Source organism: Botryllus schlosseri, chromosome 3 (assembly GCF_051294905.1).
Source record: "Botryllus schlosseri isolate E-star chromosome 3, Bs_hap1, whole genome shotgun sequence".
NCBI classification, from domain to species: Eukaryota; Metazoa; Chordata; class Ascidiacea; order Stolidobranchia; family Styelidae; genus Botryllus; species Botryllus schlosseri.
Window position 1 is genome coordinate 19177296 of NC_137238.1, and position 26415 is coordinate 19203710.

General features: G+C 41.8%; 2 protein-coding genes across 5 annotated transcripts in view; one reads left to right on the plus strand and one right to left on the minus strand.

The window, feature by feature from the left end:
* LOC145435942 (uncharacterized) overlaps positions 1-10840 on the minus strand; it is a 293102-nt gene extending 282262 nt beyond the window's left edge. For all 4 annotated transcript variants that reach the window (XR_013914112.1, XR_013914110.1, XR_013914111.1 and 1 more), the window contains exons 1-5: positions 9958-10840; positions 7181-7398; positions 4860-5190; positions 3562-3780; positions 297-551 (exon numbers count right to left, since the gene is read on the minus strand). Coding sequence is in view for 1 of the 4 variants with exons in the window: in XM_080313219.1 (XP_080169345.1) it covers positions 297-551; positions 3562-3780; positions 4860-5190; positions 7181-7398; positions 9958-10368 (1434 nt within the window). In the remaining 3 variants the exon portion in view is untranslated. The remainder of the gene's footprint in view (positions 1-296; positions 552-3561; positions 3781-4859; positions 5191-7180; positions 7399-9957) is intronic.
* A 545-nt stretch (positions 10841-11385) lies between these two features.
* LOC145435945 (uncharacterized) lies at positions 11386-26231 on the plus strand. Its single transcript, XM_080313221.1, has 11 exons — positions 11386-13277; positions 15572-15792; positions 18020-18133; positions 18192-18282; positions 18802-18926; positions 19157-19295; positions 20803-21320; positions 22167-22266; positions 23910-23984; positions 24041-24090; positions 25877-26231. Exons 1-11 carry the CDS (start codon positions 13184-13186, stop codon positions 26066-26068), a joined length of 1719 nt encoding a protein of 572 aa, XP_080169347.1. The 5' UTR covers positions 11386-13183; the 3' UTR covers positions 26069-26231.
* The last annotated feature ends 184 nt before the right edge of the window (positions 26232-26415 follow it).

Sequence of the window (26415 nt, forward strand, 5' to 3'; positions counted from 1 at the left end):
ACTCTATTTGGTGATATCGAATGGTTCCCATTTTAAATAGACTAATTTTCCTGACTTTTAGCAGTTTCTGGTCGCATTTTCAAGAACCAGTACCAATAGACAAAATCCCAAGAGTGTGGTTACTTTACGTCACTTCGAAAAGGTTTGTACTATGACACAATATTAAAAACTTTGTGGTGACTGAAAAATGAAACAAATAATAAAAAAATTAAGCTCATACAATATGCAAGAAAAGTGAAGACCGAACATTTGCCGCTCTCTTTGAACGTATAATCACCAAAACACCGTTCGCTTACATTAGGCGGCAGCGTCAACATGGTGGGCAAGCTGACTCCGGTTATGACAGTCGGATTGATTGGCGACGTCTGCAGCTGAAACGAAGTCCCGTGAATTTGACTCGCGTTGATCGTGCCGTTTTGGAGTTCCTCGCGCAGTATCGGCGTCGGGTCGCACTTCGAGTCCAGCTGCTTGTTGCAGAACTTGCAAACGTGGTAAGGCTGGATGAACACCACTTGCTGTGGCGCGATGCTGACTTGCTGGGTCTGCTGGATCTGGTAAAAAAAGCAGGACATGGATACCAGGTAATGATTTGGCGCTGATAACGTGGTATATCACAACTAGGCACAAAAATTCGACAGAGGTGGCGGCCAGTTCAAGAAGTGCATGTAGCAATTTCCAAGACATGTCTGAACTACTTCAAGCGGAAGTATAAAATTAAAATTTGAGGCCAAAACAGTATGTAATGACTTTATTAACCTAATGTACTTCAATAGCTATTGAAGTCAATCAGACATCTGTGGTCGATCAAAGTTGTCAACGAGTTCTTTGAAATCTGAATTCATGTCGGGTGTTGAAACCTTTAGCAGTCTTGTCTTGTTGATGTTCATGGTCGAAAATGTTTGCTCTCAAATGTATACAAACAGGAACAGAACAAGTATATAGCTTCATTCATGACCATCTTTCTCGGGCTGGCAAAGTTAGATTAATGCTGTGACGCATAAAATTTGTCAATACTTCCAGAATATAATTTGACGTTTATGGCAGAAACTCTCTACGGGCCGCTTAAAATCGCTTGGCGGGCCGTATGTTGCCCGCCCCTGATTTAAACAGTAAAAAAGATACTAAACGGGTGCCGAGTAACATCGAAATTATGAAGTTTTTAGTAACGTTTTGGGTAAGATATGAGGTAAGGTAAGGTAAGAGGTAAGAGTATCGATACTACCGTAATTTTCCATGTATAATCCACAAAAATTTTCACGATTTTTTGCCCTAAAATCGGGGGGTGCGTATTATACATGGGAACAACACGCTTGAAAAAAATCTCCCTCGATAAAAAACTTGAAATCACACCTTTTTTCATGTTTGTTTCCAATCGCGCATCACTGTCAGCCATGGTGCCCAGTAATTCGTATTATCAGTGTAACTGCGCTTACCAATTAGCAAAAAGCGTGTTGCCAATTAACGAGAGTCGTCTGCACAGCACGCAATCTTGTATAATGATTAGCAATGGTTATGTCATGATTGTTCGACAGTGACATCGCAAAACAGAACAACATCGCGTACTAAAACACAGCTATTCATGTACTGTGAATGCAGGGTGCGTACTACACATGGGTACAGGCTTTTTCCCAGAATTTGCATGCCATTTTAAGGGTGCGTATTATACATGGGGGCGTACTATACTTGGAAAATGACGGTGTGTTGATAATTCGAGCCAAAATAAATGAAAAATTGAAAATTTTGATGTTTTTTTAAAATTTTGATTTGCTAGTCGCTCAAAGTAGGTAGGGGAATTTGAGTACATTCGACAAAAACTTTTGCTTTCTCAACATATCTGCTTTAAATTCCGCAGTTCTGCATTCATTCATTAGCTCACTGTGTAAGCTCTAGATAAGACTAATAACCATTTCTATCAAAGGCCGATTATAGCTTCCACGTGGAATTGAAAGTTTGTGAAATTTTTTTTCATTTTTGACACCACTTTTCAACTTCTTTGCAGACAGCATAAAAATGGTTGTTGCGTATCCAAATATTGCTTAAGTTTGTGATAGGTGATCATGCTACAAGGTATGGCAATGCATTTTGTCGATGGTGGTAAGAGTAAGTTTTAATTTGAAGAATATTTTTTTGGGGTGATTCGGGTATAGTATAAATTAGGGGTGGGTTAAATTGAGTATACTACTAAATGATAACTTTTTTTGTTGCACTGTCATCAGAGAGGTTGTAGATACTCTTTTGAATCTTGTTATTCTGATTTTGTTACACAATTAGAGAGTTAAAACAATAACAGACAAGCTCAGGTATTATGAGAAGAAGCGAACCCCTAAATATGCACCACATGAATTTGATCAGGCCATCAAAGAAAGTAAGACAGGAAAGAGCTGTTATAATAGAGTCTGGGGTTCCCTATGAAGCACTCATAACAAAGTTAATTAGAGCAACACAGAAAATTGTAGCCACAAGAGCAAGAATCGGTCGAAGAAAGTGACTAGATGAAAAGTTTGACTCGGGCAATTACTACACAGTAGTCTCACAAATAATGAAAAGAGAATCAAGAAATTATTTAGCTAGTCTTAATGTCAAAAGAAGGCATGTTCACTTGGTCAGGCCATAACTGGTGAGGTGCTGACATCAGAAGAAAGCAGGACCAGACTTTAAGATTAGGAGAATGTATGTAAGCTAAAACGCAAGAGCAATGATGTTGTGGTCAGTGACGATTATGAGGAGGAAGTGGCCACTCTAAGTACAGTTCTGAGATGGACTTGGGGAATTTGAAACAGTTCAGAAAGAGGAAGGATATCAACGAGTTTGATTGGCTCGTTATACAATACAGACAGACAAAGTTTCTGGGGCAGGTGGAAAATATGATGGGTGGCGGTGAAACATTTGAACATAATTTTTTCAACCAACGGATTGCATATTTTCCTATCCCTGAAACATTGATGACATCAATTTCATGTTGAGAATATTTTCCATTTCATTCAATGAAGTAATTTTCAAAGTGAAAGCACCAATTTCAGAAAGAAGAGGGGTTGTCAAATTTGATTTGAATCCAAACAAGTAGTGAAACTTTGACATCTAATTATTTCGTTCTGCTGTTCCTCCTAAAAAAGTTTCTCTTTAAACAACAATAAGAGATCTTGTTCCAGTTTCTTTTTTAAAAACATGTAAATATACTCAGTTTTCCCATACAATGGGTCATTTGGGTATAACGTGGGGATAAGGCTTGCTTCAAGTACAATTTAGACAGTATACTCAATTTTCCCACAAAATTGGGGTAAATTGAGTATACGAATTTGTAAAAAGAAAATCACAATATTTTTCCACTGCGAGCAAATTGAATCTTCAATTCATTTGCAACCGAAAATTCAACCATACAATGTAACAAATATCAACCAGCCACCTTTTTATTTGACTGTTTATGAAAATGACAGCTGCTCAAACTTGAAAATATACTCAAATTCCCCCATCCCCCATCCCCCATTTATCGAGCAAGTTGCCAGTAAAATCTGAAAAAATTACTAATTTCTGAACAACCCTAAATGCACAAACAACACTCACAGTAGCTTGTTGGTGTTGTTGGGGCTGGTGCTGTTGCTGTACTTGAACCTGTTGCTGGTGTGTATGCTGGTGTTGGATCTGATGCTGGATTACCAGCTGCTGTTGGTTTTGCTGGACCTCGTGTTGCTGTTGCATCTGGTTTTGTTGTTGTTGCTGCTGCTGCTGTTGTTGTTGTTGCCTCTGCTGAAGCTGCACAGCTTGTTGAAGCTGTTGCAGTTGCTGAAGATAAGGGTTTGAAATGAATAAATAGGAACTAAAGGTTTTATGCAGTCCTGTCTGTACACGCTAAAACACTGGTTCTCAATCTTTTCAACACAGCTTGGACAAATAAAAATTAACCAAAAATATAATGATGGCAAATTTATGCAACTCCGAACAAGTACGGAATTGGAAACGTTACTTCATTGAGAAATTTGTTGCTGACTAACAGTGCTTCTATTGACGTTTCTGCAAGGTCAAATCGGGGATATCCCTGGGTGAAATACTATTATAATAGCCAGAAAACAAGTGACTAGGATTTAAATTACTCGGTTTCTTTTTAAAGAATTGCAAGTTCACTGCAAACGTCACTAAATTGTACACTCGTATACGGTAGCTGAAATCGTCAGCAACTAGTAGAGAATTGTTGATGATGATTACCCCTGACGAGGGTCAGCCGAAAATAATCGGGTTCATATCAATACGAACATTCTAGTCAATTGCATATTGAAATTCTGTATCTCCATTCTCCAAGAAGCATTTCTAGATGAGATGCACCGGAAAGAAATCAGTGAGTTACAATACATGAATTTTTACACGGGATGTATTGTTAACAGGGTTGCGGGATGACCCGAAACGCGATTTTCGGTGACTCGACGTCATGACTCGGGCCAAGTCGTATGACTCGAGACTGAGTCTACCAAGACAGGCATTTCATTGTAATTTCAAAGAAGGGGTAAAGTTATCACACTATTATTATTTCGTCTATGAGTCCTCATACTTGAAAATGCTCTCAAAAACTCTTCAAAATGAGGAAAATTAGTATATTATGAATGCGAAGCCTTCGATATCACCGACCAGAGTTGTAAAAATTGGGTTTCAAATGACTGTAACTCGGAACCGAACAATCAAAGTAATGACTTGGACCCAAGTTATAGGCTAACACTATGACTTTGACTCGACACTCTGCTCCGTGACATGGACTTGACTCGGTGGTAATTGAAAATGACTCGGCTTGACTCAAAACTATAAAAGTGAGATTGACTTGTGACTTGGTTACAACCCTGATCGTTAACCACAAGCCACAAACAAAGCCTCACCTGCTGGCTCAACTGCTGCTGCTGTTGCACCTGGTTCTGTTGCTGTACCTGAACCTGCTGAATCTGCGGCTGCTGCGGCACCTGCTGTTGCAACACCAGCTGCGGCTGCTGGGTCTGCACCTGCATCACCGGCGGAGTCGCGGTCTCTACGTCTCGTTGCAGGGCCGCGGACGTGTCCATGACAATGTTGGTGACTTTGGACTGGGTTATCGACGTGGTCTTGGGCTCGTCGTCGTTTTCGACCTGCGACAGGCTCACTCTGGTGCAGATCTTTTCGTGCCGTATCGCGTTGTACTTGGTGCTGAAGTAGCTCCCGCAGAATCGACAGTACCTGGGAAAAATTTTCCCAGTTTTTTCAAATTTGTTTTGAATCAGAGTTATTGCTACGTGATTTTTTTTCAAATCCGACTAGCATTATAATTACAACTACACTGTTTTTTTTTCAAAATGAGAATTACCAAATTCGCGAAAACTGGGGCATTAAGTTCAGTTTATTCATATTTCATATCAGAGCCCAGTCTCATAAGCACGAGAATGGCAATTGTCTCTACAGCAAGTTGGGCTCGTGTGCACTATACCAGGAACGGGCAACATACGGCCCGCGGCGGGATTTTGTCCGACCCACGGACAGTTTCCCGTCTTACATGACAATGTGGCCCGAGGCCCCAGTCTGCCGAGATTTTCCATTAATTGCTTAAACGTAAAATTTGAGTGAATGTATGTTATGATATATGTGTGGTATATTCATATTGAAATGAACCCGAATATTTTCGGCTGACGCTCGTCAGGGGTAATCGTCAGCAACTAGTAGAGAATTGGAAAGAACATTGTATATCAATAATCGTATCACAAAATATGACGTCACCAGCATGAAACTTCGAATGAGAGAGCGTTCAATGTACTATTTTTAGGTGGTACACGAACTCCTTCTGTCGACAGAGTTTCGGTTGGTGTATTTTGATAAAAGTCGACTCCAAGGCACACAAATGGAACAGTGAACAGCTCCTCCCGATGACGCGAAATCAATTGTCTCGATAATTATTCCCACAAATCGGATTATCCAACAGCTCTATCAACAGGAGTTCGTGTACCACCTAAAAATAGTACATTGAACGGGTGTCAGCCGAAAATATTCGAGTTCAGTTCAATATGAATATACTAATCAATTGTATATTGAAGTTCTGTACCTCCAAGAAGCACTTCTAATTTACGCGTGCGTGTAGCGTGCGAAAGTGGAGCTTACCCGTAAGTTCGTCCAAGCGACAAGACTTGCATTATGGGTATTCACGAAGTACTCAACCCTAATGAATTAGTATCATGGTAAATTTAGGATATCAGGCTTATCGAACTGCATTGAAATCTTAATTAAGGATTTCACCGTGTGTTAATTGATCAGAGAGAGAGAAGCAGACATGGCGGAGCCTGTATGACAATGCTGTTCTCAAATCCACATTGTCTTCGTCATTATCGGTGAGAATTGGCTTTGAAGTGACATTGCAGTCGTTAAAATACATTCATTAAATACGATTTATTCCTTGCATGTGTGGATAAGTGGGCGAATAATGCATCGCTTCAGCAATCCGACCCGCCAAGTACTTAATTCTCCTATATCCGGCCCGCAGACAGGAGAAGTTGCCCGCCCCTGCACTCTATAGTTCTCATGTAGCAATTTCAGAAAAAACAGAAATTATATTAGAGTTGAAATGTGAGCATAGAAACGTTTCACAAATTAGATTGAAATTAGATCACTGGCATTTTGCTTTAATTAGCCTACTAGAATTATCTAGTTGTCCAAGTCCGCCGGGGAAAGATCAGGTGGCTTCAATCTCTCATAATTGCAAGGCGTTCGAGATTTCGGTAGTAAGTTACAGTCAGTTTGGTTCATGTTTTTAGAACAGTGGTTTTAAACCTGTTGTTCACAAAGGTAGGCCACTGATCTTTTTATTACGGTTATCATCTTACCAAATTAAGAGGCAAAACGGTAAATAACACTACAGACATGTGCGATTCTCGAAAATATATATTCGGTTACCGAGATACAGTGGGTATTTCGTTCAGATGTTATCACTGCTTTAATCGTAAAAATGATGCAAACGTATCCAAGAACTGCTTTCTACTTTACAAAATCTAAGGTGCAAGAAGTAACTTTGCTTTAGATACCGTTAAGCAGAAGTGGAAGTAGTCTGAATACGAGCCTTCGAGTAACTGGTGAAAATAGATAAAAAGAACTTTGAGCAAAGACCAAAAGAGTGAGCACATTGTTATTGACAACCTCTGCCCGGCAGCAAAACTAGCCGTGCTGTATCACACAATTCCATTACCTCTCCGGCTTTCGGGGCAGCACCGTTTCCTGCTGCTGATCGGGCGAGACGTACAATATCGAGTGCATGACAGGCTCGTCTGGGGTATGGAAGAGGTTTTCGTGCCGAATCGCGTTCCACTTTGTGCTGAACTGCCTGCCGCAGTATTTACACAGGTGAATTTTCTTGCCCGTCCACCGTTGACCCGAGGTAGGCTGCTGGTTGTAATCGCCCCCGAGCTGTAATGGATAGAAGAAATGATGACACAAGACAAAGTGCGCGAAACCTAGAGGTTGCTACTCAAGTAGAAGTAGAAGTAATGCCGTAAATTTCTATTAAATTATAAGTACAGATTTAAGGAGTGTCAAAACTACTTCAAGCTGAAGTAGATAAAGGAAGGCCTGAAAAATCCTCGAGTAGATTCAAAAAATATATATGGACGAGGGGTCGCATATTTTTGGCAGTTAATCGGCGGCGGGCTACCCTTTAAATTGCAAGATGCATCAAAATGACTAATTATGCTGCAAATATTCACAATCTTCGAAGATTTTTTAACAGTCACGGCAGTTACTGTGATGGCTGTGTCATGCGACTCTAATTATAATTTCACACATAAAAGCGATGCAAACTTATCCAAAACTACTTTCTACTTTTCAAAATAGAAAGTACGTAGTTTATCCATAATAACTCTTCAAGTAGATGTCCAAAAACACAACCATATGAGAAATCAGGCAAAACTTACCACAGTAGCCTACTCGGAAAAAGTTAACGGAAGATTGCACAGTAGGGTTGTTCAAAAATAACTTCATTTTTTCGGAGTCCGGGAACTCACTGATTTAAATCATTACGTAGCCTTAAAGACGCTGCGCAGCAAATTTGGCTCAATTCCAACAAGTGGAAGCGACCGCAGAGAAAATTGAAATTTTCGAATTTAATATTGAAAAATGTTATAGAATAGATAGAACTTCTGTGGGATATCCAGGCTAATTATTGGTTATTATAGGTTTGAATTTGTTTTGCATCGTTTTTGTGGACAACAATTTCATGATATTGACAGTAAAATGTGAAAAATTAATTTTTCATCAATTGTTATAATAAATACAAAAATTTCAATTTGCTCTGTGGTCGCTTCTACTGGTTGGAATTGAGCCAAACTTGTTGAGCAGCGTTTTTCATGCAACCTTACATTTTGACCAGTGCATCCCCGTTTTTCGGAATGAAAAGTTATCTTTGATCAAACCAACAGCACAGGTTTGTTGCATTCCGTGTTGAACAGTTTGTGGCCTCTACATGTATGCCAGAATTGTATATAGTTCGAGATGGATTGGCGCTGCTCTTGAGCATTTTAGATATATCGCCTAATGCCTTACTTGGTTTACTGCTGGGCCTGTGCAAAAGTTGATAGCATAGATAGGGTTGCCGGAGAACCCGGCCCTCGGTGAATTCCTCGGGAAATTTTGAAATTAAGTGTATTCACAAGTATTAATATGAATTAATAAAGTAATAATGTTATTATCAACTGATTTGTCGGTCTTGTAAGGAGCTCCGGGCATGCGTAGGTCACGCAGTCACGGCGTGATCAGATCACGGATTGCACAAGCGCCAAGCGCGGGAGAGAACGCGACGTTCACATATCGATCACGCGTGGTCGGCTCATTGTTGAATTGACTTGGCGAGAAGCGGACGTGTGATTTTCAAAAATATGGATATTAGGGTTGCCGGGGGTGGGATATTAGGGTTGCCGGAGGTGGGATATTAGGGTTGCCGGGGGTGGGATATTAGGGTTGCCGGGGGTGGGATAATTAGGGTTGCCGGGGGTGGGATATTAGGGTTGCCGGGGGTGGGATATTAGGGTTGGTGGAGGTGGGATATTAGGGTTGCCGGGGGTGGGATATTAGGGTTGCAGGGGGTGGGATATTAGGGTTGCCGGGGGTGGGATATTAGGGTTGCCGGGGGTGGGATATTAGGGTTGCCAGGGGTGGGATATTAGGGCTGGTGGAGGTGGGATATTAGGGTTGCCGGAGGTGGGATATTAGGGTTGGGGGAGGGGGGATATTAGGGTTGGGGTAGGAGATTAGGGTTAGGGTTAGGATATTAGGGTTGCCGGGGGTGGGATATTAATGTTGGTGGAGGTGGGATATTAGGGTTGCCGGGGGTGGGATATTAGGGTTGCCGGGGGTGGGATATTAGGGTTGCCAGGGGTGGGATATTAGGGCTGGTGGAGGTGGGATATTAGGGTTGCCGGAGGTGGGATATTAGGGTTGGGGGAGGGGGGATATTAGGGTTGGGGTAGGAGATTAGGGTTAGGGTTAGGATATTAGGGTTGCCGGGGGTGGGATATTAATGTTGGTGGAGGTGGGATATTAGGGTTGCCGGAGGTGGGATATTAGGGTTGCCGGTGAATACAAAATTTCCCGAGGGCCGGCTTCACATTTAATGCATTTTTAATTCAAAATTGTTCGAGGGCCGCATTCTCCGAGGTCCAGAGTAGTCGAAAAACACTGTGAATACCACAACAAGTAGACCACGCGTGCTTGATATACAAACTTTCCCGAGGGCCGGGTTTTCCGAGGGCCGGGTTCTCCAAGGGCCGGGTTCTCTGGTAATCATAGATAGTAGTGGGTCAACATCATCATCATTGGTATTATTGGTAAACGTTATTGGTAAAAAGCTATATTTTCAGGTCCGATAAGAAGATGAATAGTCCACAACTAAAACGAACTTCACCAAGATCTAAATACCAACAACCAATATCTCCCAAGAACAAAGCATGATTTTCAAGAACTCGAAATACGCACCTTACATTTTTTGCGCATATGACGAGTCATACCGTCATGCGTCTGAAACTGTTTCCCACAATTCGGGCACAAAATTGGCTCGGGATTCGTTTGATTACCACCAGATCCAGGTGGGGCCATTTTACATCCTTTCTCGTGTCGGGTGGCATTGTAACGTGACCCAAATGTTTTATCACAAAATGAACATTGGTAGATCTTCTTCACAGGTGACTGCACCTCCGACATAACTGGCATCAGAAGGCTTCGCGTGACTGGGATTATCTGACCGGATGTAGACGGTATGGTGTTTGAAGGTTGGACTGCCACAGTGCCAGTAGTAGAGCCAGGTGGTGGTAGGGTGTGCACCAACGTTAGAGGATTATCCGATGATGAAATTGGGAACATTCCAGGCTGAGACGATGAGGATATCATCTTACATAAATTTAAAGGCAGACAACCCTAATAAGGAACATATTCAACTTTTTAAAGCTAGATTTTGGATAATTTTCAACGCATTTTACTCAGGTTTGAAAGAAGCAAACCTAGGTAGGAAAAATTTTCCAGATATAAAGCACAAAATGTCAACATGTCACACTAGCGATGCTTTGCCTATCGATTGTATACTGGAGTGGATATTTTATAAGTGTCGTCAATTCGAATGACACTGGACCATCGCTGATTTGACCAGTGATAATCTCTTGGTTAGGATCATTATTCTCATTCGGTCGGCAACATATATACGAAGTTCGTCTGATTTGTCTACTAGTTACTGACAATTACAATCCACTAGTGTCAGCCATTAATGCTCGGGTTTATGGCAATATGAATATATTATTTAATTGTGTAAAAAATGGTCTAAGTATGTCAGACTTAACCACAAATTTGACCAATCCATATTGGGAAAAAAATACCTAACAAGAGGATTAATGTAGCCTAACGCGAAGAGCAAACCTACGCATTTTTCATGCAATTTATATGCAAATTTTGAATTAACATGGGATAATTTGTATTGTTCTGTATTGGGCAGACATGAAAAAGATGAAGCCAAAATACTATCAAAGTCTACTCTGGAGAACACCTGACCATAGTGTTAATACGAGAGAAACAGCAAAGCTAAGGTTTTCAGGGCAAAATTCGATTGCATTTGACGCTAACTTTGTAGTGTAACCACCGCCTACACCTTCAAGCTGTTGTAAACTGAGCATTCACAATCGCACATTTCTGTTGAACATGTTTCTTGTATATCATAGGCAGGGGAATGACCAATAGGCAATGTTCCCTCTTATTTTTGACGAGTCTGCGCACACTCACCAACTCACCGCGCAGACCCTTGGAAAACAGTGCATAACGACTAAAAAAAAGTCATCACTTCGGATTTCTTGTGTGCAACTTAGATTTTCTGTGCCCAAATACTAAGAAAGCACTGTGCATCTGTGCAGGTGCGCAGCTTAGAGGGAACATTGCCAGTAGGCCTGCTAAACTGGAAGATGCAAATATTTAACCATGATTCCAGTTCCATGGATTAATCACATCTCAACAGTCAGCATGATATAGAAATCGAAAAGCTACACCCGTAATCACAAGCAAAACTACACAGTACACAGCCCAGCCATATACAGTTGTCACTGCATCTCTTGTGAAGTGAAACCTCAAGTTTAAAATGCTAGAGATAAGCTTAGAAGTTTTCACTTCCAAGTTAGGCTGTTTTAGTGTGTGTGCAAAATGATGATACGGAAATTTTAGTGCATAGGTGTAATGAAGGGAAGGCAGGAAGCTGAGTATAAATTTGATTATCATATATCAAGTAAAAGCTGGACACATGAATACAGCCTAATTTAATGTTCAATGCATAACGCCGTGTTGCCGTTATTGAAGTTGTTACCAATCGAGTATTCAAGTTTTGAAATAGTCGCAGAAGGTTAGTCCCGCGTGTGTTCGTGATATAGGGGAAAGATTGTAGTGACGTAACAGAGAGTAATTATGAATGAAAAGCTCATGGTAGCGGTGCATTCCGTAAATCAGCGGGTGTTCCCCGTCTTCGTGATGACTGCCATAACAAATAATTGCACAGAAGACAACATTTCTCATCGTTACTTCTCCCCGGGACGAGAGCCAGAGAAACTTTCGGGTACGAAGAAACAAGCCTGTCGCCGCAAAACGGAGCGTGTACATTTTCGTTTGTTTCGCGTCACAAAGCCTCAACTTATCACAGTAAATTTTGCCTCAGCGCTCCTATTTTTCACCAACCGCGGAGATAAAGGAAGATAAAGCGTCTACAAGTAATTGCGCTACGTGCACGCGCTCATTGTAATGGCGGTGTGATATGATTGTGCGATAGCCGTCGGTAATTACAAATGACACCACCTCAACCAAATGCTCAGGCTAACATTCATCAATCCTCTTTATTACTCAAAATGATTGCATCTGAAACACACAAAGTAGTTTCCACGCTCCTTGAAAACTTGTATCACTAAACACTACTCCTTAGAAAGAGCGGGTGGACTACAAACACCCGCTCCTCCCGTCTCGAAAGAGAGAACACAAGGAAATGCGAAGAGGAAAATGGCGGCGTGAGAGACGTGACGCAGAGCAGACGTGACGCTCTAAAAAAGGAAAAAAGAGGAGTGGGGACACTACGTCAGAATAGGATCACACTTTTATCTGTAGCGAGCTTTCCCGCAAATCTTGCTCCGAAATGCTGCAGAACAGAGTCTTGGAGCAAAGTGACTGACAACACTGTTTCGGCCGACATGTAAAATTTACCTGCTTCTAGTCTGCACATTAATTTAGTCCATTCCCGCGCCGTATTCCGTAATCTTATAGTGTTTGCATGAATTCAGGTATCGACCACAAAGCGTATTATTTATCTTTTCTGCCACGGCTTTATTTCTGATTCAGTAAGGGATAACTGTAAATGGCATTGTAGTGCTCTTCAATCAAAATGATGCAGGTAGGGATAATAAGTGAGTAGTGGAGAATGCAGAAATATGTAAAAGCTTCGATTTAAACCACTTGCAGCGCGACTGAGCGCTGTTTATCTTCTGAGCGGGAGATTTTCAGAGGATTGCGGGGCGTTGCGTAGGTGGGGCCTTGCCGGCTATAGTTGTTTGGCATAGTCCAGGTCCGCTCAAATTATCATTGCTGCTTGCTGCGTTGCTGGTAAGAATAATAAACTACCAGTACTACTGGAGGTGGGTGTACATTTTGCAAGGGTCTCGTTTTCAAATCGTTAACTCGGACGTTTCAAATGTTCGATTGCGACGAGTATCTGCTATCTCTAGAAGCTCTGGAACATACATTCGTGTTTGCTTTGGAAATAAAATCAAAATGCTTGATACAAGGTTGGTGAATTTTACGGTATTAATGTAACGTTTTGTGTGAGTTATGGATATTCTTCGGGTGCTTAAAATTGATTGTTCATATTACTCTGACACTTGTTCTTTAAGCCTTACGTTCATTTGGTACCATACTGGTACCAACATAATGGACTTTTCATCCATCAAATTTGGAAATATAATATGATTGAAGTATAACTGAAAATATTTGATAGAAGTCCCCATCATCTCGGTTTTAGATTACCAGAGAACCCGTCCCTTGGAGAACCCGTCCCTACCAACTCGGCCCTCGGAGAACCCGGCCCTTGGAGAACCCGGCCCTCGGGAAATTTTGCATATCAAGCACGCGTGGTCTACTTGTTGTGGTATTCACGGTGTTTTTCGACTACTCTGGACCTCGGTGAATGCGGCCCTCGAACAATTTTGAATTAAAAATGCATTAAATGTGAAGCCGGCCCTCGGGAAATATTGTATTCACCGGCAACCCTAATATCCCACCTCCGGCAACCCTAATATCCCACCCCCGGCAACCCTAATATCCCACCCCCGGCAACCCTAATATCCCACCCCGGCAACCCTAATATCCCACCTCCGGCAACCCTAATATCCCACCCCCGGCAACCCTAATATCCCACCCCTGGCAACCCTAATATCCCACCCCCGGCAACCCTAATATCCCACCCCCGGCAACCCTAATATCCCACCCCCGGCAACCCTAATATCCCACCCCCGTCAACCCTAATATCCCACCTCCGGAAACCCTAATATCCAAATCACACGTCTGCTTCTCGCCAAGTCAATTCAACAATGAGCCGATGACGCGTGATCGATATGTGAACGTCGCGTTCTCTCCCGCGCTTGGCGCTTGCGCAATCCGTGATCACGTGATCTGATCACGCCGTGACTGCGTGACCTATGCATAACATTATTACTTTATTAATTCATATTAATACTTGTGAATACACTTAATTTCAAAATTTCCCGAGGAATTCACCGAGGGCCGGGTTCTCTAAGGGCCGGGTTCTCCGAGGGCCGAGTTGGTAGGGACGGGTTCTCCAAGGGACGGGTTCTCCGGCAACCCGGTTTTATATATGTATGGATTTATGTATATTTGTATACTATTTAAGCGAGAATTTTTGTGGAGCTGACTAAAAAAAAGGTCGTCACTTTCGTTTGATTATAAAAAAGAAGCACATTCACAGGCGTCATCTGAGGACATTTTCAAAAACCTGAAAAAGGAGGATGTATGTTAACCCTATGTATGTGGCAGTAGGGCTGTTCAAAAATAACTTTTTTTCCTGAATCTTGCTGGTTACTTGATTAAATCGTTAGGTTGCCTTAAAAAACGACGCATACCAAATTTGAATTCATTCCGACAAATATTCGCGGGTTACGTAGAGTTTGAAAATTTTGGATTTGCCCAAAAACGCAAAAAATTTTTTTTTCCAAATTTTTCTGCCAACCCCATGAAATTGTTGGGCTGTCTTCAAAAACTATGCAAAACAAATTTGACTCAATTCCAAGCCGTAGAAGCGGAGTTATTTCAGTTTTTATTCGATAATTCTGGGATTATCCTTGATTGGTGGATAATCCAAGAATTATCACCGAAAAACTGGAATAACTACGCTTCTACGGCTTGGAATTGAGTCAAATTTGTTTTGCATAGTTTTTGAAGACAGCCCAACAATTTCATGGGGTTGGCAAAAAAATTTGAGAAATTTTTTTTTTGCGTTTTTGGGCAAATCCAAAATTTTCAAACTCTACGTAACCCGCGAATATTTGTCGGAATGAATTCAAATTTGGTATGCGTCGTTTTTTAAGGCAACCTAACGATTTAATCAAGTAACCAGCAAGATTCAGGAAAAAAAGTTATTTTTGAACAGCCCTAATGTGGCAGTAAGAATTTGCCAAATCATGTGTGAATATCATGCCGATTGTGCTGCGTGTAACTGTACTCACGGTCCTGCTAATTTTCACAACTTGTTCACTTCAACTTCATGTACAGTACAGTAGGCCGCAGCACATTTCATATCCTCATTGGTCATATTCGTACCAGGTACCACATTTACAGCATGCTTAGCAAGAAGCCAGGAGAATTCACAATGAAATATTCCAGGTCTCAATTATGGAATCATATTCTTCTTCATGATATGAATGTTGTCTACCGTGAAGACAAAATTCAAGCATATTGTATGCATATGTACAAGCTTGCATTCAAGATAACTTGAGATAACCTATTTTAGTCTTGTAGCATTTGATGGATGATTTACACTTGTACAGCCTATCCATTTCCTTGACAGCATGCGTATGGAATGCGGAGCAAGAATTTTGCGGGGTGTCATCATTCCAGCACGACACACAATTCAGATTCCTGCTGGAATCCATCCACCATATCATCCAGGACAACTGTCAGAAAGAATTTCTCCATATATTGCGTTACCTTGAAATGCTCAACTCACAATTTCCGGATATACCGTGCCAAAGGGAACTCGTCAGGTCGACGCTGAAATTGAAGCAGTCGGTAAATATCATAGTTTAAAGCCGATTCATCCGACCGATGTATTTATGTAATGTTTTGGTGTGCTGCTGAATTTTGGCAAACTAGTATGCTGTGGGCATAGGCGCCTGGGTGTGCAAGGCATGCCAGGCATACCTAGACATTTTTTTAGGTATGCTGCATGCCTAGAATTTGGTTTGGCATGAATCGGCATAAACCCCGATTGTGTTATTTAGAACGAATCGCAATGTATTTTTCGTTTACTACATTACCTGCTACCGCGTATGTGAGCGAGGTAACCCGTTGCGCGCGGCCAATTAGCTACAAGCGCGTTGCCAATTAACGAGATTTGTCTGTGCACAATGTAACGCGACGCGATCTCCCGCTGAGATGATCGCGAAATTGTGTCATTGATTGCCGTGCGCTCGGCAATCATCGCTTGGGACGCTTGCCTACTTTATCGCGTCTTCGACAAGCCTAGTTTCACTCGCTTGAGCATGATGAACAATCACATCAGCAGTAGGCCCGGTGCCATCGCTGCCTGCGCTATCGCATCTGCATTGGCGCACACGATATTATCGCTTGCCTACACAATCGCATCTGCAACAGGCCTGGTACGAAAGATATCATCGCTGGCCAACTATCACGTCTAAAGCCGAGCATGTGTTGGCTCCCATCTCTCGAGCCTAGCATGCGTTGGCTCCAATCTTTCGATGGCTTGGTGACAATGCCGTTAGGTGTTTGTTGGTTAGCGATTGTAATTAAAGAGCGACATCGCTGACCTGAATGACATTGAATGTCCGCAGACATGTGCGATTGTGAGTGCGCCGTGCATGCGTAAGTGAATTCCGCTATACCTAAACATAACCATCAAAAGATGTGTGTCAACTGTCAAGGCTTGAGTTGTAAAAGACGAGAAAGGTTTGAACAACCTGAAATTGGTGCCATTGTAGAACAGATTCCATAACAACTCGGACATTTTGCCTTGCGCAAATCCTTGCCGAGGTTATGTAATAAGCGGCGTATTTAATTGTTCTCTAGCGATCAGGGACTCGCTAATTGACAGCACTTCCGGACTCGTTGACAAGCTTATCATACGCGCAAGTTTGTTAACACGAAGATATTGTGTAATCGGCATTTATACAGGCACTTAACCCTCATGAATCGATGCTATATTATCCCTAATTATCAATTCCGTCGGATCGTGACGTCATTCCTTTGTGACGTCATCGAACTCGCATGCCTCAGGAAAATTAGCGTTCGGCCCCTATGGCTGTTGGTACAAATATACTTGCTCAGCACATTAAATAATATGATCATAATTATCACGACAATTCTGATATGTTGATTACGGATAGTATTAATTGTAATGATTCGATGCGAGTAATGAGAGACTATGAAATCGTATGTACAGTAGGCCTGTCAGTGAGATTATTAGTATTTGCTAAGGTTACCATACGTTCTCCTTTAGGAGGATTTGTCCTCCTAAATGTCCTCCTTTTTGGCAATCCGTCCTCCTTTACAGCTTTTTTTAGCTGAGATAGTGGATAGATTAGAGTGAAAATGGGCATAAATCACGCTAAATAGGAAATTCGTTGTTCGAACGAAATTGACCACTTTTTTTTATCTCCACAATATCGTGGAGAATTTATTATTTATTCCGGATTTTATTCAGTCCAGTGTTCTAAGTTTGAAAATTTTGATAAAGTGTCCTCATTTCTCGATTCCAAAATATCGTTACCCTATATTTGCTCATAATAAATATGTAGCACCAAGCTACACAGGTTAATCAAAACGACATTTCCGTGCAGTCCTGATCGACATGATCTTCAATGCAATATTATATTATTATAGCGGCTAACTGGCATCATTCTCTTCGTGAGCGCGTCAAATTTACGTATTTGGACTTTACAAATAAGTCATGATGTCATAATAAGTGGTAAGCTACTCGGCTCGACTTGAAACCTTATAGTCGAAATCGATTCACTCAGGTAGGCCTACTTGATATTCCCAACCCCACTGTTAATGCCACCAGAAACCTTGAATATCTGCAGCTGGTAGAGGTGTATGATTGGAAATGCATATATTTGTTGGTATATTGACAACAACTGGAACTTGTGTAGTTTTCAATTAGAATTGTCAAAATCTGTGACATATCTGGTGGATCTCTCTCATAAAAGCATGTTGGGGCAGCAGGTTGCACACCCCTGTCATGAATTCATAAAACCTAAAAATTCATATTTTGTTCCAGTTTGTTTTGTACAATATCCTGGAAAATGGGAGCGTGTCGAACATATTCTATATCATGGACAATTTCTTTTCGCTCAAGGATCTGCTCACTGGGTTCTCCGCCAAAGACACTGCCGTGAGCTGGCATTTATGTTTGCTGGGCTGTCCCGCTTTAAAGCTATTTTTCAACCTAGAATAAAAGGCTGTTTACGTGGGCACGGAGAGAAGTGTCCTTGTTCAAGAGGCTCGTCAGAAGACTGTTGACGGACATGGCATTTCGGCAAGGTATTATGCTCATTCCTACGCATGCTTAACTAGGTTTATGCAGTTGCCGTAATGCGAGTAGGCCTGAAGCAGTGATTATTAACCTACGCTAACACGGGGGTCGGGGAACCCTTATCCTAATCTGCAAGCTTGCAGAGAATCCCAAATTATTGCTGAGTCACACAAACGATATCTAATACGATCCTGTAGATTACTGGTGCACAAAATGACCAGTGCAGCAACAACAGTGTTTCAAGTTGACAGAATATTATAACGTGATTTGCAAACGACAAATAAAAGATTATAAAGAATATTTACTTGACCTGCGGCAATTCCCTGACACTGGATCCAGGAACCACTGGCCCAAAGAATGTGAAGAAAATACATTGAACTTGGCTTAACTGAACTTGAAAATCAAATATTATGACACCTTATGAATACACCTTTCCCTGAATATTTCCTTCTATGGGAGGCAGCGGGCCTGATTCTACTTTCCTATATGCCTACTTCTTGAATTGACCAGTTCATTTGTCGGTTCAGATTTTTTCTTCGACGAATGTTTTCGAGATTTCGGCGAATCATTTCATAAAGATCTTTTGTCCGACATCGGTTCGTATTTGGACAAAGTGCGGGAGTGTTTGAGAATTCAGGACAAATTCACCACTGTGAGTGTTACCGATGCATGGCAAATGGCCATGCTATGATGTCACATTCGTATCATCGTATTATTAATCGTGGTTTTTAACCGCTGGTTTGGAGACCGGCGAAAGTAGAGCTAACGCCTTATCAATATCGTGTGCGTAAGTTGGTGAACACAGGGAAGCTTATCTGATCCTTGTACTATCGGCGTTTAGGGATGTCAACGTGTGTCTAACAACGGACTTGAACTTTGCAGGGCACATCCGGTTGGAAAAGGTTTGATGTCAGTCGAAACCCGGCCTTGTTATACTTTGCGAAGCTGATTTCGAATGGCGGTAACAAAATCAAGGAGTCCGACTTGATAATGTTTCTGAAATGGCTTTTTCCAGCCTTCGGTGAGTGGAACTCCCTGATATCCCTAAATTTCCAGCTACCAGAGCCAGGGTTGTAACCAAGTCCGAGGTTTCGAGTCACAAGTCAGTTTCATTTTTATAGTTTTGACTTGAGTCAAGTCGAGTCATTTATAGTTCACCACCAAGTCAAGTGTGAGTCCAAGTCAGCTAGTAGAGGGTCGAGTCCGAGTCATATGTAGTGTTTTGACTCAAGTCTTTTCTGTCCAATTTGGTTCAATCCACTTTTTTAAACTCTCCTCAAGTGATACAGAATGGCTCGCATTCATAATATAGTATTTTTCCTCAGCCCTAACAGTTTCCGGCCGTATTTCCATGTATCAGGACAAAATACCAATCATGTGGTAACTTCACTATTCTTCGAAGTTACAATGAAATGTATGTCTTGGTCGCCCTAGTCATACGGCTTGGTTTGAGTCACGCACAATGACTCGAGTACAAGTCGAGTCCATACAAAATATGACTAGAGTCGTGTCGTTTTGCGCATTTGAAAAATTGACTCGAGTCTAGTCGATTCATTAAAAAATCGAGTCGTTACTACCCTGACAGGTAAAACTTCAAAACAAATGTTGCGGCCATGTTTACCCGAGATGCGGTGTTGGGATCAAGTCACTACCTTCGAGTCACGAGCCATTGCGGATTTTGACTCGAGTCAAGTCAAGTCACTCGTTTTTCGGAGGTGACTCGAGTCAAGTCACAAATTGAATTTTCGAAGTATGAATGATGTTTCGAATAAATACATTTTGCTAGCTGTGTGAAAAACAGATTTATTGGTCACTCATCTTGAATCAAATAACGAATATAAAGTAAAGTATACGGTATATAAAAATGGTGTTGTATCGCTCACGCACGCGTAGAACTGCTCTGCTAATACAATAGTCAGCCAAAATAGTGGATCGAATACGAAGCATCGAGAAGTTGAAACAAATTGATATGGTTCAGTACACTACCCCTGCACACCCGCGAGAATATAAAGGCACAAACTGTGTTCGTTCGGTTTAAATAATATAGTGTTGTTTAAGGTGAGCACTGCGTAATGTATGCACTGAGTCGTCTAAGGAACGGAGATAAATTGCTATTAGATTAATCTATTGCTAGCACATTAACACAAGCTGTGATCATTTCGTTTGCATTCCATTTATTTGTGATGGGACGATGGAGGATCAGTGAAACGTACCATCCGTGAATGACTGGTTGCTCTTACAAGTCACACCGGCGTATCGCGAACAATTCGTACATAACAAGATACAGTGATTTAATCGACACCGTTTGTTCGATGACTTGAAATTGACTCGTAAATTTTGCTCCAAGTCACGAGTCAATCCACATTTCTCAAGCGCGGAGTCAAGACATTTTTTGCAAAGTGACTCAGGTCAAGTCATACGAAAAAGTTGACTCGAGTCAAGTCATGACTCGAGTCATCCTAACACTGCCGAGATGAAGGATTGAATAATTTCATATTAATACGACGCTCATCCAAATCTGTATTCAGACGAGACGTTGCTGACAATCCCTGCGACGAGCAGCTTCGCGATACCGCAATCGTTTCACAAGACCGATTTTGATAAAGTAGTTTCAAAATCCCTCAAAGCATCCCGTGAAAGCCCACCTTGGACGTATGACAGTTTTCGTGGTTACTGCGATGGGATCGGAAAATGCTCTGTAAAGTTGGAGCGTCCAGAAAACGCTGGCTTTCCGACAACGCTGACGCCTGTGAGAAACAGTAAAAAACGGTGTTTGAGGGAGTCGAACGAAGCCAACCGGAAAGTTAACAAACGGAGAGGCGCAAAAGCTGTAATCTCACCCGCGAATACGCGTCGCAGAGCCCTCGGCGTCGACCACGGGAAGGAAAACGCGCTTCCGTGCGACTGTAAAAGTTCCGAGGTAGAGACTTCGACGTTCGATTCGCCTCAGGCACAGAACCTGCTCAGTTCCGGGTCGAAGTTCTTTTCCGCCAAAGAGAAGTCGCCACGCACGGAAACGCCGATTCAGCTCAGCAGCGGGATTATGGTGAGCAAGCTTGCACAAACTACTTGCATTTCGAAATGCGCAACTACATCTAGTCGTTTTTCGAAAGTCGCAACTGTAACTAGAACTACTCACTTTCTCGCAACCCGTAACTAGAGATAGAATTACTCACTAATCTATCACATATAGAGAGAACCATTCTAGAAATAGTTTTATTGCATGCATTTTAAATGGTTGCCCGACATATGAACAAGCAACACAATGGAAAATGACAGTTGAACATGGGACACTTCAGTAATGCGTCACTTCTACATGTAACTTAATAACCCAAAATCTAACTCTAACCCGACATAGACCCCTGAAATTGACCCTCATAAATATCCTGATCCCAAGCACAACCCTAACCCAGCCCTGAACCCAATCCTAACCCGTCATTAAGCTGATGTGTCGCATGCTATATTTTTGTATGCCAATCTGTACACGGACCTTTTTAAATGACTCCTTCACATTTCACGCAACACTAGATAACAGCTGCAGTTGAGAGCAGCTTGAAAAATAGAAAAAAGTTGCAATATAATGTTCCTGCAAGCTTAAAACGTACTTCATAAATTCTGAGTATTTAGGAAGCTGTAAAAGAAGTTGCAAAAACTTGCCCTACTAATGAGTGAAGTTCGCTCTGTGAAAAGTAGAAGTGGTCTCAAAGTAACGTTGCTTTATCGAGTAATGCAAGCCTGTCCTATTGCCCGTTTGGTAGCCGAAAATCTTCAAATCTTAGCTCACTTGAGCCGCGTTTTGTGGGGAACAACAAATTTTGACAAAACTACTTCCGTTACTGTTCCAAGTTTACGGTTTGAATGCTGTATTTGTTAAGTCTTTGCATCTCTCTAGGATGTCGTGTGTGACGTGAACTTCTCTGATGATGACGAAGATGACGGCGTTTCGGGCCCCACCGACATCTCTTCCGGCAGTCTGCAATGGGTGCAGTCAGGTGAGAACCGCCAGAAATGGCAACCCTTTGTGATTCGCAAGCGACTGTTTGATACCTCTAAACGTGAACTCGATCTGGGGTTTTCGAGCCACGGGGGTGACAAAACCAGACTAGGACGACTTGCTTTACCTACTAGAATAAAATGCCGGTACTCTAATTTTATAGAATGTAAACATGGAATGGCAACGACCGATTTTGCAGTTTCGTTCCGCTTCGCTGAGGCTGTATTCAGAATCGTTTTTGCGTAAGCGACTGTAGGATTTCTGGCAATCCAAAAGTTATCTTCCAGAGCGCAGAATTTACTGAATCTGGTCTTGATCGAAAGCTACTGTCGCTCCGATTGCGAAAATATAAATTTAATTATGATCAGGCACTGATCCACGTAGAATCCGCCGTCTATGTCTAAAATATCGGCATTGTCCGAACAATCGGTCAATCGGAGGACCGCTACGGGCCATTGTTTTGCGGTTATCCGATCGTTCTTAACAATGCACGTTTCAGATGTTGAGGGCGATCTTCCGTCAAAATCTGGAGCCTGACCATATTTTAATTTATATTTTTGGAACCCGTGCAACAGTAGCTTTCGATCGAGACCAGACTCAGTAAATTCTCCGCTCTGGAAGATAACTTTTGGATTGCCAGAAATCCTACAGTCGCTTACGCAAAAACAATTCTGACTGCAGCCTCAGAGAAGCGGAACGAAGCTGCGAAATCGATCGTTGCCATTCCATGTTTACATTCTGTACTAATTCTATTATAATTCTCGACATGCTCCTATGCTCTAATTTTAATTATAGTCTAATTTTTGGTTTTCCTTGAAATATTACTAGAGAACTGTATAGTGGAAACCGAGCCAAACTGGGTGAATAGAAATTTGCCAATTTGCCACAATTGATGTGAACCAGGGTTGTAACCAAGTCACAAGGCTCCGAGTCACAAGTCAATCTCGCGTTTATACTTTTGACTCGAGACAAGTCGAGTCATTTTCAATTCATCACCGCGTCAAGTCCGAGTCCAAGTCAGCGAACAGAGGGTCGAGTCCGAGTCATGGCATTATGACTCGAGTTCAAGTCATTGTGTTGACTGCTCAGTGCTCAGTTTCCAGTTAAAGTCTTGTTAACCCACTTCTTATACCTCTGTTTGGCGATATCGAATGGTTCGCATTTATAATATACTAATTTTCCTTACCTATAGCAGTTTCTGGGTGCATTTTCAAGTACCAGTACCAATAGACGAAATCCCAATAGCGTGTTAACTTTACTATTCTCCGAAATTACAATGAAATTTCTTGTCTTAGCCGTCTGATTCTCGAGTCATATGACTTGGTTTGAGTCATGCGCAATGACTCGAGTCCAATTCGAGTCGAGTGATTTCCAAATTTTGCGAAAATCACTCGAGTCAAGTCGAGTCATCAAGAAATCGTGACTCGAGTCGAGTCATTACAACCCTGATATGAACTGAACTTGATATTTGTTGTATTTAATTTGCTAATTCCCCTCGAATAGTTTTGACATGCCTTGAAAATCGCTGTTGCCGCTCGTAATTGAGTAGAACTTAACGGCGGTACTTCAGCTCGAGTACTAAAACTGACTACCTCGACGACCTCTGGTTACTGACGCTGTTGCTCTTATCGTAAATTTTAGAGTCGACGCCCAAAACGACAAAAGTCGGAATCCTCATATCCGGACGAGGGCTTCCGTTCGAATCCGATTCGTCAGGTGCGGGATTGAAGTGCGATATTTTGTGGGGCGGGTTCTAATTCTCTCCTATTTAGACGGCGCCGTCAGCGAAAGCGACGCGGAAGATGGGCATTCCCGCGACGAAGTGAGTGAAGGCCGTGATTGCTATTTTATTCGATATAAAAGCGATTACAGACTCAGACCGCTGATACCAATATTGCCAATTAGGGCCTGTCCAAACTCCAAATCACCTGAAAGTAGACTTGGACAACTAGATCATTAGAGAAAATGGCGGTAATCTAATTTGTTATCTATTCACCCCCACCCAAGAGCAACTTAACTAAGAGATCTACCGACTACTCACGACCTATCATATGGAACACATTGCCATGAAATATCCGTGAATCGCCATATTATTGTTTTAAAAAAGACCTACTTGATTACCTCTTGTCGTCGTACTGACACTGCTGCCCTACACTTGCGCAGACACTGCTTCATTGTTTTACTATTATCAACTTTATATTTTTTTTTAATATTAACAACTATTCGTTACAGCCAGACTGTGTAGAGCAGTGGTCGGGAACCTTTTTTGTCCGAAGAGCTATATTGGCCCTATTTTTTCCATCTCAACTCCGAAAGAGCCATACATGCCAATCAACTGTTACGTCACAATGGAAAACTCGTGACGTCATCGTAGCACTAATTCAAACTCACTACAGGGGATTCCGCGTGCGCGCCATATTTTCTTTGTGAAAACTGGTATATATTGTTCGAAAATAAAGCTCGAAACGAGTGGTAAGGCACAGACGGGCCGAACGCAATTCATCGTAAGTTGCTTAGAATTTATTATAACTGACATTAAACGAATGTGACAGTTACACTGATTCAAGAAAATCTAAATACTTATGGACTTCTCAATTCTCAAAGTATTCGGCGGTGACTAACGTTGCGCTACACGTTTACATTTTTCGCCGGTACTACACAGAGCCATACTTACCAATGAAGAACGTGGATACTGGATAGCTATGAAAGACAATGAGTATTTGAAAACTGCGTTTTAAATGGGCGTCGCCTTGTCTCCATGCTCTTTGGTTAATCAACGCAGCGCACAATTCAAGATTTCGAGTCGGCCACATAGAATTCGCGAGTGATGTCGGCCGCCGGAGTGGCAGTCACTTAAATTTGATGATTTTGATAAGAGGGGGGTCTGAGCCCCGAAACCTGAAGACCGCATTGTCTTTACCTCTCAAAGACACGTTTTGCTGCCACGAGAATAATTATTCTTGTCGTTATGCAAATTTACCAACAAGTCGCAGCAATAGTGATCAATTCACTACAAAAATTAATATTTGGCAAAGAGCCATATCTTATTCCCAAAAGAGCCATATGTGGCTCGCGAGCCATAGGTTCCCGACCACTGGCATAGAGACACTACTTATTTGATAAGGGCGTGGTCAGACCAGTGGACTGCCAAGGTCAAATCCATCATCTCCATCCTGTACCAAATACTGTGCTGCATGGTTTCTATGTCATTATTGTCGCCGTTTGTTTGTTTTGTATTTCGGTTGGATGAAAAGTAAGACTCTCTTTCTTAAGTATTTCTTTGCTCTAATTTATGAAATGTTCTAATTCTACTCTGATTTCTGGTAAGTCTGTCCGAGTGACTCACTCCAAATAACTCCAACTACACCTTGTAGTACCTTGGGGCTTCTAATTAGCATATTAGGCTGCAATTACTTTTTGAAAGTACTTCCTCGAACTCTTTCAGATCTTCATTTTTATCTCCACTTGAAGTGGTTTTGACTGTCTTCGAGATTGTCACATTCACCTGTACTCAAGTAGAAATCTACGAAGTCGCTTCTGCTTAATAAGTATTAAGTATACTACTAAATTACGAACATGACATGTCCTTGACCGCCTCTGCTTTTCAGATGCAGCCCTGCGTGCGAATGCTGGACGATTCATTCGTGCCTGACTTGACTTGGTGCCTTGAGCAATCCCAAACAAAATCCTGTTCCGTGAGATTGCAACGTTTGAATGAAATGATATCGGAAAATGGCACGGTGTGCGGTTATCGCGTAAACGAGAACGATCTGACCGCTATCAGAGGCCACGACCGATAATGAATTGATTGTGTTTTTTGTTTTATTTAGAAGTTGTTAAGGTGATGTAATCAAATCGCACTTTCATTGAATTTAAGTTCTTTATTTACTTTACTGTGATCATTTATGATGTGTTTATTATGTTGTTCATTTATAATGCTAATAAAATGTAAACTATTCTTCACGGCCACAGATTTCATTTTGGAGAGTGTAGAATTGCTGTATGACTGTGGTAGCCGGGTTATATACAGAGGTGGATCAGTAACAAAGGGCTTGTACTTTTACAGAGTATTTGAAGAGCTTCTGAGAGGTATTTCCCCGACAAGATAGCGTAATGGTTAAGCGTCCGGCTTCTTGATTGGTAGGTC